At 45.2% G+C, this 14,982-nt stretch overlaps 2 protein-coding genes across 2 annotated transcripts; both read right to left on the reverse strand.

Annotated features, from left to right (window-relative positions):
• Positions 1–5,568: 5,568 nt before the first annotated feature.
• LOC127339166 (uncharacterized) lies at positions 5,569–6,186 on the reverse strand. Its single transcript, XM_051365045.1, has one exon. The coding sequence runs from the start codon at positions 6,184–6,186 to the stop codon at positions 5,569–5,571; it is 618 nt and encodes a 205-aa protein (XP_051221005.1).
• Positions 6,187–12,621: 6,435 nt separating this feature from the next.
• LOC127340973 (uncharacterized) lies at positions 12,622–13,350 on the reverse strand. The gene is made up of 2 exons (XM_051366743.2): positions 13,167–13,350; positions 12,622–13,081 (listed from the first exon to the last, which is right to left on the reverse strand). The coding sequence occupies exons 1-2, from the start codon at positions 13,264–13,266 to the stop codon at positions 12,876–12,878; spliced, it is 306 nt and encodes a 101-aa protein (XP_051222703.1). The 5' UTR covers positions 13,267–13,350; the 3' UTR covers positions 12,622–12,875.
• Positions 13,351–14,982: the final 1,632 nt, after the last annotated feature.

A 14,982-nucleotide genomic window follows, 5' to 3' on the forward strand; every position in this document is an offset into this window, starting at 1 on the left:
ACCGGAATTATCGCAATGCACATGTTTTAACCAAGTGTCACAAAGGGGTACCTCTATGCCGCATGTACAAAGGTCTAAGGAGAAAGCTCGCATCGGATTTCTCGCTATTGATTATTCTCAACTTAGACATCCATACCGGGACAACATAGACAACAGATAATGGACTCCTCTTTTATGCATAAGCATGTAACAACAATTAATTTTCTCATTTGAGATTGAGGATATTGTCCAAAACTGAAACTTCCACCATGGATCATGGCTTTAGTTAGCGGCCCAATGTTCTTCTCTAACAATATGCATGCTTAACCATAAGGTGGTAGATCTCTCTTACTTCAGACAAGACGAACATGCATAGCAACTCACATGATATTCAACAAAGAGTAGTTGATGGCGTCCCCAGAAACATGGTTATCGCACAACAAGCAACTTAATAAGAGATAAAGTGCATAAGTACATATTCAATACCACAATAGTTTTTAAGGCTATTTTGTCCCATGAGCTATATATTGTAAAGGTGAAGAATGGAAATTTAAAGGTAGCACTCAAGCAATTTACTTTGGAATGGCGGAGAAATACCATGTAGTAGGTAGGTATGGTGGACACAAATGGCATAGTGTTTGGCTCAAGTATTTTGGATGCATGAGAAGTATTCCCTCTCGATACAAGGCTTAGGCTAGCAAGGTTGTTTGAAGCAAACACAAGCATAAACTAGTACATCAAAACTTACATAAAAGACATATTACAAGCATTATAAGACTATACATCGTCTTCCTTGTTGTTCAAACACCTCACTAGAAAATATCTAGACTCTAGAGAAACCACTCATGCAAACCAAATTTTAACAAGCTCTATGTGTTTCTTCACTAATAGGTGCAAAGTATATGATGCAAGAGCTTAAACATGAGCACAACAATTGCCAAGTATCACATTACCCAAGACATTCTACCAATTACTACATGTAGCATTTTCCGTTTCCAACCATATAACAATTAACGAAGCAGTTTCAACCTTCGCCATGAAAATTAAAGGCTAAGAACACATGTGTTCCTATGAACCAGCGGAGCGTGTCTCTCTCCCACACAAGCATTTATTCAAACAAAAGCAAAAACAAAAACACAAAGACGCTCCAAGTAAAGTACATAAGATGTGACCAAATAAAAATATAGTTTCAGGGGAGGAACCTGATAATGTTGTCGATGAAGAAGGGGATGCCTTGGGCATCCCCAAGCTTAGACGCTTGAGTCTTCTTAAAATATGCAGGGGTGAACCACCGGGGCATCCCCAAGCTTGGAGCTTTCACTCTTCTTGATCGCAGTATATCATCCTCCTCTCTTGACCCTTGAAAACTTCCTCCACACCAAACTCAAAACAACTCATTAGAGGGTTAGTGCATAATCAAAATTTCACATGTTCAGAGGTGACACAATCATTCTTAACACTTCTGGACATTGCTCAAAGCTACTGGAGTTTAATGGAACAAAGAAATCCATCCCACATAGCAAAAGAGGCAATGCGAAATAAAAGGCAGAATCTGTCAAAACAGAACAGTCCGTAAAGACAAATTTTATTGAGGCACCAGACTTGCTCAAATGAAAATGCTCAAATTGAATGAAAGTTGCGTACATATCTGAGGATCACTCACGTAAATTGGCATAATTTTATGAGTTACCTACAGAGAATTTTGCCCAGATTCGTGACAGCAAAGAAATCTGTTTCTGCGCAGTAATCCAAATCTAGTATGAACTTTACTATCAACGACTTTACTTGGCACAACAAAACACAAAACTAAGATAAGGAGAGGTTGCTACAGTAGTAAACAACTTCGAAGACACAAATATAAAACAAAATACTGTAGCAAAATAACACATGGGTTATCTCCCAAGAAGTTCTTTCTTTATAGCCATTAAGATGGGCTCAGCAGTTTTGGTGATGCACCCGCAAGAAATAGTATTTGAAGCAAAAGAGAGCTTCAAGAGGCAAATTCAAAACACATTTAAGCCTAACATGCTTCTCTGGCAAGCTTCACAAATAGCTTGATGTCTACGCCCCCTCCTTTTCCTGTAGACAGTGTTGGGCCTCCAAGAGCAGAGGTTTGTAGAACAGCAGCAAGTTTTCCCTTAAGTGGATCACCCAAGGTTTATCGAACTCAGGGAGGAAGAGGTCAAAGATATCCCTCTCATGCAACCCTGCAACCACAAAGCAAGAAGTCTCTTGTGTCCCCAACACACCTAATAGGTGCACTAGTTCGGCGAAGAGATAGTGAAATACAGGTGGTATGAATATATATGAGCAGTAGCAACGGTGCCAGAAAATAGCTTGCTGGCGTGTAGTTGATGGTGGTAGTATTGCAGCAGTAGTAACGCAGTAAAACAGTAAACAAGCAGCGATAGCAGTATTTAGGAACAAGGCCTAGGGATTACACTTTCACTAGTGGACACTCTCAATATTGATCACATAACAGAATAGATAAATGCATACTCTACACTCTTGTTGGATGATGAACACATTGCGTAGGATTACACGAACCCTCAATGCCGGAGTTAACAAGCTCCACAATTCAATGTTCATATTTAAATAACCTTAGAGTGCATGAAAGATCAATTCGACTAAACCAAGTACTAACATAGTATGCACACTGTCACCCTCACACTATGTAGGAGGAATAGATCACAATCAATACAATCATAGCAATAGTTAACTTCGTAATCTACAAGTGATCACAATCATAGCCTACGCCAAGTACTAACACGGATGCACACACTGTCACCATTACACCGTGCAGGAGGAATAAAACTACTTTAATAACATCACTAGAGTAGCACATAGAATAGTAGTGATACAAAACTCATATGAATCTCAATCATGTAAAGCAGCTCATGAGATTATTGTATTGAGGTACATGGGAGAGAGATTAACCACATAGCTACAGCGGAGCCCTCAGCCTCGGGGGTGGATTACTCCCTCCTCATCATGGAGGCAGCGATGGTGGTGAAGATGGCGGTGAAGACGGCGGTGGAGATGGCTCCGAGGGCAATTCCCCGTCCGGCAGGGTGCCGGAACAGAGAGTTCTGTCCCCCGAATTGGAGTTTCGCGACGGTGGCGGCGCCCCTGGAGTCTTTCTGGAATTTCGTCAATTGGTTAGTTCCGGAAAACGCATAAGAATGACATAAAGTGTGAACAAAACATGTCGGTATTGTCATAAAACAAGCATGGAACATCAGAAATTATAGATACGTTGGAGACGTATCAGTACGTACTATTTCCATCGCATCATCTATAGCTGTCCAGTAGTAAAACCCAGCTCGAAAAGCTTTGGCTGCGATTGCTCGACTGCTTGTGTGGTGGCCACATATCCCTTCATGTATGTCCTTTAATATGACTCGCCCTTCTTCGGGTGTAACACACATTTGCAGTACACCTGATATGCTTCGCTTGTATAGTTCTCTCTTAACCAATGTAAATGCCTTAGATCATCGAATAACTCTTTGTGCTTCCACTAGATCTTCGAGTATTTCTTTCTTCGTGATATACGCCAAGTATGTTTGCATCCAAGGGATTTGTATCATCATGACCTCCTCTGGTTCTTCCTCTTCATCAGAAATATCTGGTTTTGGGGTTGCTGCAGGCCCCGGGACTTTCTTGGGTTTATCCTTTTTCTTCGGCTGCTTTGGTGTTGTCGTTTTCTTCGACTTTGTTGATCTCTCGCTGATTTCCTCCAAAAAGACTCCAGGTGGTATGGGCAGACATTGTGACCCGATGTTTGCTAAAATGTCGGCTTCGTTGTTGGTGAGTCTATTCACATGATTTACTTCGCAACCGTTGAAGGTTTTCTCGACTTCATTGTACACATCTATGTATGCTATCATGCTATCGTTGACTGCATCACACTTATTCATCACCTGTTGTGCAACCAACTGATAATCGCCAAAGATTTTGAGGCGAGTAGCGCCACATGCTTTTGCCATCTTCATCCCATGTATAAGAGCTTCATATTCTGCTTCATTGTTTGATGCGTTGGAGAAAGTCATCCGCAGTATGTACTTCATCTTGTCCCCTTGCGGTGAAACAAGTATAACGCCTGCGCCTGCTCCTTCTACTCTTTTGGATCCGTCGAAATTCATATGCCAAGTTCTCGACAATTCTGGTGGCTCCGTGTTTTGAAGTTCCATCCATTATGCGACAAAGTCCGGCAGAATTTGCGACTTGATTACCTTTTTTTTCTCGTATGTGATGTCCCGAGGGGAAATTCTATTCCCCAAAGGGAGACACGTCATGTAGCCTCCGGATTATTCAAGATATTTGAGAGGGGTGCCTCATTGACCACTATTATCGGGTGTGCTGAAAAGTAGTGCCTTAGTTTTCTTGCTGACATGAAGACTCCATATGCTAGCTTCTGATATTGCGGGTAACGCTGCTTGGATGGAGATAGGACTTCACTAAGGAAATATACTGGGCGCTGGACTCCATGGATCTTTCCTTCCTCTTCTCTCTCTACTACAAGAACTGTGTTGACCACCTGAGGTGTGGCTGCAATATACAACAACAGGGGTTCTTTTTCTCTTGGCGCCACCAATACTGGTGGTGTCGAAATTGTGCGCTTCAGGTGCTCAAAGGCCTTGTCTGCTTCATCGTTCCACTCGAACTTCTCCCCTTGCTTTGTGAGCGCGTAGAAGGGCAGCACTTTTCCTCCTAATCGTGCGATGAATCTGCTTAAAGCTGCGACTCGCCCAGTTAGATGCTGTATTTTCTTGAGCTTGCTTGGTTTCCTCATTGTCAGAATTGCTTGTATTTTGTCTGGATTTTCTTCAATCCCCTTGGCTGGCACTAAGTATCCGAGGAGCTCTCCCGCAGGAACACCGAAGGAGCACTTTGTCGGGTTTAGCTTGAGGCAAAACTTATCGAGATTATCAAATATTTCTCGAAGATCGTCAATGAGGGAAAACCCTTTTTTGTTGTTGTGATGACCACGTCGTCAATGTATACTTGGACGTTTTTTCGATTTGCGTGGCAAGGCACTTCTGCATCATCCTCTGATATGTTGATCCCGCGTTTTTTTAACCCGAAGGGCATTGTTCTGTAGCAGAACACGCCATAAGCGGTTATAAAAGCTGTTTTGACTTCATCTTCTTCTTTCAGTCGAATCTGGTTGTAACCAGAATATGCATCTAGGAAGGAAAGATGTTCGCAACCTGCCGTGGAGTCGATGATTTGATCGATCCTAGGCAGGGGAAAGTGACCCTTTGGACAATGTTTATTGAGACACATGAAATCGATGGACATGCGAAGGACTTCAGTGTTTTTCTTCGGGACCAACACTGGGTTGGCGACCCAGGTGGCTTCGGTCTTCAGTTCTTTAATAAAACCAGCTTCCTCAAATCGATGGATTTTAGATAGCATAGCTTTGCGGTTTGACTCCGAGAAACGCCGCAAAGGTTGTCGAATTGGTCTAGCTCTTGGGTCTAGATTGAGTGCGTGCTCGGCAAGTTCCATGTGTACTCCTGGCATGTCAGCTGGATGCCATGCGAAGATTTCCCAGCGCTCACGGAGGAACTCGATGAGCGCGCTTTCCTATGCGCTATCCAAGTTGGTAGCGATGGATGTCATCTTTTTAGGATCTGTCGGGTGGATCTGAACTTCCTTGGTGTCCTTAGAGGTGTCGAAAGCTTGCTCTTGCAAGGATCTACCTCCGTCTGGTAAGACGTCGTGGTTGGTGGTGAGCTTGGTTGCCTCATACTCAGCCTGCATCTCGAATGATTTAGAAATCTTGTGAAAGTCCCTATCGCACTTATCAGATAGAGCGAAACTTCCTTTGACTGTTATTGGGCCCTTAGGACCAGGGATCCTCCACAACAGATATGTATAGTGCGGCACTGCCATGAATCTGGCATATGCTGGTCGTCCCAAAAGATCATGATACTGCGATGGCCAATCGATGACCTCAAACTCGAGTTTTTCCTTCATGAAGTTTTCTTTGGTTCCGAACTGTACGTCGAGTGTTGTTTTGCCCAAAGGATAAGTTGGTTTCTCAGGTGTGATGCCATGAAAACGTGTATCTGTTGGTGATAGGTTAGCCAATGAGATGTTCATCTTCCTCAACGTATCCGCATAAATGAGATTTATGCTGCTTCCTCCATCAATGAATATGCGAGAAACATCGTATCCTTCAATGACTGCTGGCAACACCATTGCTGAGTGCCCTGGCCGCGGTACTTGTTGCGGATGATCCTCTATGGAGAATCCTATTGGTTGACCCGACCAATTCTGATACTCTATGGTTGGTGGGGGTGCCAATATTGCCATGTTTACTTGCCGCGAAATTAGCTTCTGCGATCTATTTGACGACCTGCCATTCTGGATCATCGACACCGCTCCCTTTGAGGGGGTAAAATCATCATTATTATTTGGAGGACCTGCAATCTGTAGCTGATATTGATTCGCACTGGTAATTGCGGGTGGTGGTGGCAATGGTACATGCACCTCACTCCTCAATCCTTGTGCGTATCATCTCCTTACTGCCTCCACTTGCGTGCTCTCTGTCGCCCTTTGCAGGGCTTGAAAAGTTCGGCGGTCCTTCTGGAGTTGTCCTGACTGCCTTCTTCCATCAGAGTCAACGTAAAAATGCATCTGGCATGGGCCGTTCAAAAGATCTTCGGGTGACACGTTGTATGGCCGCGGAAACCTGGGTCGACTATTTTGTCTGCTGGAGCTCGGTGCATCTCTATGATCATTCTGTTGCTCATTACTCCTATGGTAATCATCACGATGATTCCCACCATTATTTCCTCAGAAGCCAGCCGATACTTGGCGAGGACCGTCGTACTCCGCGAAATTGCGGAAATGTCGCCTATTCTGATTGCCGTTTCTATTGCAATCTTCTTCGGGTGATCTCTGCCGTTTGTTATGAACAACGTCTTAGCCGTCAGCCCACCGATTTGCTATTTCCATGAGTTTCCCTACCGTTCTTGGGTTAGATCTTCCCAATTCTTCAATGAGGTCCCTCTTGCGGATGCCTGCGATGAATGCATCGATGGCCCTCTCATCATACACGTGCTCAGCCGAGTTTTTAATGATGCTCCACCGTTGGATATATGCTCTCATCGACTGGTCTGGTTTTTGCTTGCACGTTCGTAACTGCTCTATTGATGCTGGTTTTTTGCAGGTAGACCTGAAATTCTTCACGAACAACTCCTCGAAGGTTTTCTAGCTATCTATGGATCCCTCTGGTATTGTCCTCATCCATGATCTTGCGGCTCCGCTGAGGTGAACTTGGATGCTTTGCATAGCTGTTGCTCTCATTGCACCCATTAATTTTACTGTCTCCAGGTAATTTAACCAGCCAATCCTCTGGGTCTTGCAATCTGTCGAACGTTTTATAATTATCGGGTAGCTTGAAGCTAGAGGGTACTCGCATTTTGCGAACCCTTTGGGTGACGCAAGGGAGCCCGCACAGGTCCTCATCGCTATCTTATGTTGTCTGACGACTTTCGCGGGTTCTGTTTTCTCGACCTCTTTCCTCGCGTGCTCTGTCGACTCGAGCTTGAGTTACTGTGTTCCTCGCGTCGCCTTCTCTTGGAGCATCTCGAGTTGCTGCCATAGTTCTTCGGGGACTATTTTGTCTTGGGCTATTTTGGCGCGGAGCACTTTCAGGTTGCGGTGCTATCTCTCTCCCTGCTATCGCCGCACCCATAAGGCCAACTCCTACCATAGCCATCTGGTACAATGATGATCGAGGATCTCCTGGAAATGGCCTCGATGCCATCATGAATATGTGTGTCGCCATATATCCTGCCTCTGGTGTTTTTGTGATTATGTTCCCTCTTGTATCTATCGACATGAAGGACATGTCGATGTTTTGAATTAGGTTATCCCGTTCGCCTTCGGGTATACCTCCTAGCCGAGACCTTGCTCTTCCGCGAGCATCTCTGTGATTGTCTGCTGAATTTCTCGAGTATTGACTAAGGTTGTTTCTTCGCTCGCTGGAAGCATCTGCTGCAGCTCTTCTTTCATCGAGTTTCTGCTGTAGTTTTTCTAACTCACGTCGGGAGCGACTAAGTTTATATTGATATGCTTGTAGTGCTGCTGGTGAAACTTGTGTGTTCATCGGCTCTGTGCAGTTCATAGCCCTTGTGGCTCTATCACATGCTTCATGCGGCAGCTGCACTTTCTCTCGTGGCTGCGCCCCAATATATTTGCCTCCTGTTCCACGCGTCAGATCTGCGGGATCGATGTAAGGGTTACACATATCATCGAAAGCGTCAGATTCTTCGTCAGCTTCACGGCCTGCTCCATTGATTACGCAGATTTGATGATATGTTGCACTTCCGTTGAACTCAGGACAGGTGACACCGTCAGAAAGATCTGTGAAGACCTTGTTATCAATGGAATTGGCGGTGTTGGCGGAGTCGAAGCTAGTGAAGCTCTCCGAGTCGCTTTCTTGAGATAGATCGGTTTCCGTGAACGACCCAAAGGGCATATCACCGAACAGATCCTCGAGTGCCCCGCCGTCGGTGGGCTTGATGCAGTGTGGCTGCGAAACTTCTTCGTCACCTGATTCAACGGATGTTGTTGACGATCTTGAGTAGACGGGTGCGACCGCCAACGGTCCTGAAAAAATCGGTGCCGAAAAACGATCGTGAGGAACAAAATTGACGAGGTCAGGTTGGACTCGTTTACCTCCTTCCATTGTGTTGCTTGTTGTCGACGACGATGTTCACGATGCCATCGAGATTAGGACCTTGCGACCTCCAATTCCCAGAGACGGCGCCAATTTACAAGGGATTAACTTGTCAATGCCTACGTATTGTAGGCTTAGGGTTTCGTAAGAAGTAGAGGGCAAGTAGATCACGAAGGTTCAGCCGAACAAAGGTGCTCAACAGAATATTACGGTGGCTAGGGTTACAATGATTCAATCCTTTCTTCGTCCCTCGGCTTCTCCCTTATATAGGAGGCGAAGCCGAGGCTTTTCCGTGTCATACAAGTTTACAATCTATCGAGCCACGTTGGGCATTTCCTATATTGACACAAGTTTCCTATTACAACTCTACTTTCCTAACCCGAAAGCCTTCAACCTTCTGGGCCTCCAAAGCTTCGAGTCCATCGGCTTCTTACTTTCCCGTAGACCAAGGGTACTTATTCGGCATGCCCGATAGGCATACCTATGTCAGCTTCCACGTATGATATTTGCTGAGTTGGAGGAGAGATAATAGAGAAAGAGAAGGGGATGATCCCTTATGAAATAAGAGAAGACAATTTTCTCCATTGTACCACATGTCTTCTCTTAGCAACCTAATTTCCTACCAAATTTAATTGATTCTCATTAATTGCAAGCGATAGCACTAAGAGACAATGCATTGTACACGTTATAGTTATTATCTTCTCTATATGACGTGGAGGTTAAAGAGAAGACGTGCCTTCTCTGTCATTGACATGCCCCAAAAGTGACGGGTGACTTAGATAAAAGAACTTCTACTAACGTATTTTCATATGAAATCTTTGTAATGCGTACCAGGCAGTGTATTCATATGAAATCAATCCAGCATATCTCTTCCCACGGAAGTGGGATGCACTAAAATATTAGAAGATCTTTTTTTTGCGAAAAAAGATATCCTTGTCATTAATTTTTTTCATAGTTATTAATTTGTTATTGTCTCTAGGATTGCTATTGATATCCATGGATCTAGATAGGATCCCTCGCGATATGCAATATCGTATCACGCATGATTGCAACCAGCAGCAAGTTCCAGGGAATATATGGAGAATATAAACGATAATCACATCCCAAAATGATTAACCTTCCAAAAATAAACTTCTAGCACGTTTCACACTGAAACACTCCAAATTAAGCCTTGTGCGTGTCTGCCTTCTGGGTGTATATATACTGCTCACGGAGCCATGGTTGTATCATCGTCCATCATCACACGTATTAGGTAACTTCGACACTGCAAGAAAAATCAGGAAGAAAGGAAAGGCAAATTAAGGTTCATCCAGGTACCCAGAAGAAAAATGAAGAGCCACTTTTGCCACCTAGTTTTTATTTTCCTTTTTGTCTCTCTGTGTTCCTTCCCTGCACTGGCCATACGGCATGGAAGTTTTCGACTAGGTACTTTATCTTTCTCGAACAATTTATATATTGAACGACAATCATTTAAATCTTTGGCAATCACACCCTCCTTATTTTTATAATGGTGTTCTACTAATTTCCTTGTCAAGATCAGTACTTAAACTTCTCAGGAAAATTATATTGCAGTAAACAAGGCCGACTTGGCTCCCAGCTCGACCCCAATCCATCCTTCTCTGGCACACGGTAAGCAATATGGAAGCGGAATTTGTATTTTTGTTCGATGTTGCTAAATATGGGAATGTTTTGGGTTAATATTTTAAATTTTTTTCAGGCCGTCCGTTTGAGGAACTTTTCACGGTGGACTACACGGGTGCAGTAGGGCACCCACCTCAGCACAATGCACCTAAGGAGACAACTGAACCGCATCAGCATCACCGAAGCCTTGGACGAAACATGGCACATCTTCTACATGGCAAGGAAGTGCCTTCATAAATATCAGCTGGTCAATTTTGTATGATCTTGGCAGCACACCGGTCGCATTCTATGTGAGAGAATGTATTGGGTTTTGTTTGGTAGATGTGTGCGCGTCAATCTATGGGTTGTAATAGTTTTTATTCAATGAGGGAGACAAATATATTTCACAATTTTTCCTTTGGCGTTCATACTTTGGAGTAACATCATAGACCATTACATCACATAGATCAATGTCAATCCTCTTGTCTAAACAAGATCGGCATCAAAAGTGTGGTTTAGTGGTGGCTTCGGATATGCAAGAGTCTTAGCAAGGGGTGGGATCTAGAGAGAGAAAGGGAGGGAGAGAGGGAGAGAGGGATGTAGGGAGGGGATGAAGGGAGAGAGAGGGAAGGAAAAAAGATGATTGCAGTTAGTGTCACATGAGGTATGAGAGACGATATAAAAACGGCCATGAAAGATAAAGCTGAGGTCCACATAAACATAAAAGAATCATCTCCGTATGTGTTGGTTTGAGAAAATATATAGTTGACACGCAGCAACCCTAAGCGCATGTGTGGAACATGTTCTTAAATCTTAATTGCATCGCCTAGTGAAGGTTATAGATTTTGAGGTCCTGATTCTCCTGATTCAACCAAGGCACACAAAAGGAAAACCAAAGAACATACAAAACATAGGGGAAAATGCAAAGTAAAGGAAAGGGGTAACTAGCAAACATGACTAGATTTGAAGCACCCAAGTGCAAATACCAAGGTATAACTGTTTGGATCTCCACCACTCAGTCAACCCATTTTTGATGAAACGTCTTCTCCTAACAATTGGTCCATCGATCCAGCTGAATCCCGAAGGAAACATTGTTACAAAGACATCTTGAAGTCAGTCCAGCAATGGGAGAGGTCTTGGATTTTGCTATGGGAAGTGCGACCAAAGCACTTTGATCTAAATTATTGTCTAACCCTAGATAGGAGGGGATGTAAGGTATTTATAACCCACATACAAAGGGAAGTGATATATGAACTACAAATCTTCACGTAGACAGTCGGCTAGATAAGCAACCACGCTCTAATGGGGATCGCTCTAGCAGCCATGCTCTATTGGACCAATAAAATGACAAATCAACAAAATACATGGGCAATCCACATGAGAACACGTATGTGGACATATTAAACGAGATTATGGACCATATCAGATAATTTTCCAAGTTCAAGGATCATCTTAGACATAGCCAACGATTTTTTTACATAGTTATACCTCTTTATTCATCTAGAATAGAAGTTACATCATTGTACAATGGAATCTCGGGGCTCATCCAAGCAGACTTGGACAAACCCCATTACCTAGCCTAGCTAATTCATAAGCTACCGAATTTGCTTCACGAAAATTTTATTCAAACCGAACATTTCAAAATTTGGATGCAGGTGATAACAATCACCAAGGGTTGCAACTGAAACTCCATTTAGCCTCGTGATTCATTGCTTGGACCACATTGAATAACATATAATGTTGCATCGCATAGATTGAGCCAAAATTAGACCTTGTTTCAAGGCGTGTACCTCGACCGACGTTACTTCATCGATAAACTCCGGCTTGTTGTTGCTCATGGCAGCGAAGTTTTCGCAATTGTCATGGATCACTGTAGTGCCACGGAGAACATCCGCATCGAAGGGAGCATCAACATTAAGCTTTACAGAAATTTGCAGATGTTTTATTCAACCCTTTCTTCGCATCTATGGTTTGGGAGATTGAGCAGCACGTTTAAGGGACGATCAATCCATTGCATTTTCAGCACTACGAGCATCTCCACTCGCTATCCATGTAGCCCCTCCCCCCCCCCCCCTCCCACAGTCACACCCGAAACAAAAAATAGGGGCGCCGGCGCCAAAATACTTCCCCAGTCGCGCGTCCTAAAATTGTTTTCGTGCCAGCATGGCGCGTAATTTCATCGGCGCCCCTATGCTTAACCCAATCCAGCGGGAGGCTATCAGGGACGCCGAATGGCGCTAAAAGTAAGCGCGGGCCAGCTCTGGCGGCAAGACAGTGCTAGTAATCTGTAGACCACAACCATTAGGTGTAGATTCGTACCATTGTACTGAGATGGAAAAGAGCGTCCAAATCTTATTCAACGTTGCTCACCAGCACGTACACCATACAACGATTAGCTAGCACTTACAACAAGAGCATACTGCAGCTAGCACCGTGGATCGATCTCATCATCTCGAACAACAAAGAGAGTGAGAGGGAGATCAGACCAAGACCCATTTCTACTGTTACGGCCGGAGCGTCTGATTGCACGTCGACGGCGATCTACCAACGGGGCCGTGCTAGCTGCTAGTTGCCGGACCTCCTAGCACTTGGGCGGGGCGCCGCCCCAGGACGCGTCTCGGCACATGTACTTGCCTTCCGCGTTCGCGGCGGCCTTGCATTTCTTGCAGGTGCCGGCGCCGGCGCAGTCCTTGTCGTCGAACAGGTCCTGGCAGTAGCAGAACCCCCCATCGCTGCACTTGGGGTCGTTGCAGCACCCCAACGTGCTCGGCGCGCCCACCGCTGCATCTGCAAGACGAGCGCTATTTAGCTATCTCGTAGCTTACTGAGGCAGATATATATATCCGTTAAAAGGAAGCTACAGCGCACGTACCGCTGGGGAGTTGAATGATGTCGTCGGCGACGGTGGCGCCGACGAGGAGGACGGCGACGAGAGAAAGCATCAGCAGGATGGCGGTGGCGCGTCTCTCCATGGCTGCAAGCTTGGCGAGATGGGAGGAGACTAATAGTAGCAGTACTGTAGTGTAGTAGGTGCGCTGTGTGACGTTTGCATCGCATTTGCACCGGTATATATGGCCATGTCGGACCAATAGCACATCTAGATCTGGATCGACATGCAGCCAAGCTTATGTGGTGATCGACTCTACCAGCCACGTACAAAAAAGCTGAGTACTTCTCAAAGTATTGTGGAGAAATTGGTTGCTTGTGTCGAGAAACGCGTGCGTGGTAAGTATCTACCGTTTGTTAATGATGGCATGGGGCGCATGTATGGCCCCGTATCTTCACCTTGATCCTCGCTGCGCAGCATAGCACGTGGCTTCACATGCGGGCATGCGTTTAGAGATGATCGTACTAGTGTACTACGACAGATGGAATCTAAAGCATATGCCAACGACTCGCAACAAAGTGCTTAGAGCAGCTATCTCCACCGGTAGGCGATTTTTTTAAAATAATACACTTATTATTATTAATTCCAGAAATAATATTCGTTTTTAGCAAATTTCACAAATAATACACCGTCGGGGTGGTGGAACCCGAGTTTACAAAATCGGGTTTGAGGAGCCCGAGACGAGGCGAATCTGCCGTGTCAGGCCAAATTCGGGGTGCTCCTCCCCGAAGCGTGGTTGTCGGCCACCGAAGGCCCGTGTCGGCCTGTCCCCTGGCCAAGGGCAGACTGTGTCAGGGAGAGGAATCCCGATGCGGCAATTTCGGGTGGGGCGACCCCGAGTCGCGCGATTCGGGCGCACTGACCCCGAAGCGCGGCAGATAAAATTCGCCTGCATCGCTGCTCGACCATCATCTTCCTCCTCCAGCTCGCTGCTCTCTGTCTCTCTCTCGTTAGCTCTCAGTCCAGCACCATTTTTCCTCGTTTGTGAGCGATTTATCCAGCCATTTGTTGTAGTTTCACCACCAAATGCTGTAGAATTAGCTGATCTATAGATGGGGTTAGTTTTTTAGGCGTTTTGGTGGAGGTGTTGTTGGTGGTGGAGCTGTTGGTGGTGGTGGAGCTGGTGGAGGTGGTGCTGCTTCGTGGTGCTGCTGCTGCTGCGTGGTGGTGCAGCTGCTGCGGGGTGGAGGAGCTGAGCTGCTGACGGAGGTGTTTGGCACGCTTCAAGGGTAAACCCTAATTCCTGATATTAGATGGTGTAATCATAATGCATGTTGCGTTCGTTAGCTTCAGGTAGAAAGTATTTATTTAGGACTGTAGGTGCTAGATTTTTATTTATTTTAGAGTGTAGGTGCTAGATTTTTTTGACGAGTCTGTAATTTGTATAGGTGAGCAGATATGTCAGATAGAGTAAAATTCGTTGTTTACTTCGGTCATGGCACGGTCCGAACAACTCCGATGGGAGCTGATCTGAGCGAGTTTCAGTACGAGGAGTTGCATCTGACAAACCCAAAAACTTGGCGAGTTAGTCAGTTGAAGGAGTGGTTGACCGTGAATTTCGGCTTAATCCCGAAGCATACACTGTGGTGTGCATGCTTTGTGGAGTAGCTCAAGTACCCAGATTTTCTGGCGGTTGAAGCCGATTGAGCGGACCTCTCAGTGGGTGCACTGGTTGGAAGCGTGTGAGCGCAGGGGAACTCACCCCATCGCCTTAATGCTTCCCGAGGCGAAGGTGGCGAATTCCCAAGAAGGCGAGGGTGAGTTCCATCCAGGCCAGAGCAGTCAAAGTTCTGATGCTGGC

Source organism: Lolium perenne, chromosome 3 (assembly GCF_019359855.2).
Source record: "Lolium perenne isolate Kyuss_39 chromosome 3, Kyuss_2.0, whole genome shotgun sequence".
Taxonomy (NCBI): Eukaryota; Viridiplantae; Streptophyta; class Magnoliopsida; order Poales; family Poaceae; genus Lolium; species Lolium perenne.

Bases quoted from the DNA above. Each gene is read 5' to 3' on its own strand.
- LOC127339166 (XM_051365045.1), bottom strand. From the start codon at position 6,186: ATGGTGTTGCCAGCAGTCATTGAAGGATACGATGTTTCTCGCATATTC.
- LOC127340973 (XM_051366743.2), bottom strand. From the start codon at position 13,266: ATGGAGAGACGCGCCACCGCCATCCTGCTGATGCTTTCTCTCGTCGCC. The intron at 13,082-13,166 runs GTACGTGCGCTG...CTCGTCTTGCAG, and splicing joins CATCATTCAACTCCCCAGCG to ATGCAGCGGTGGGCGCGCCG.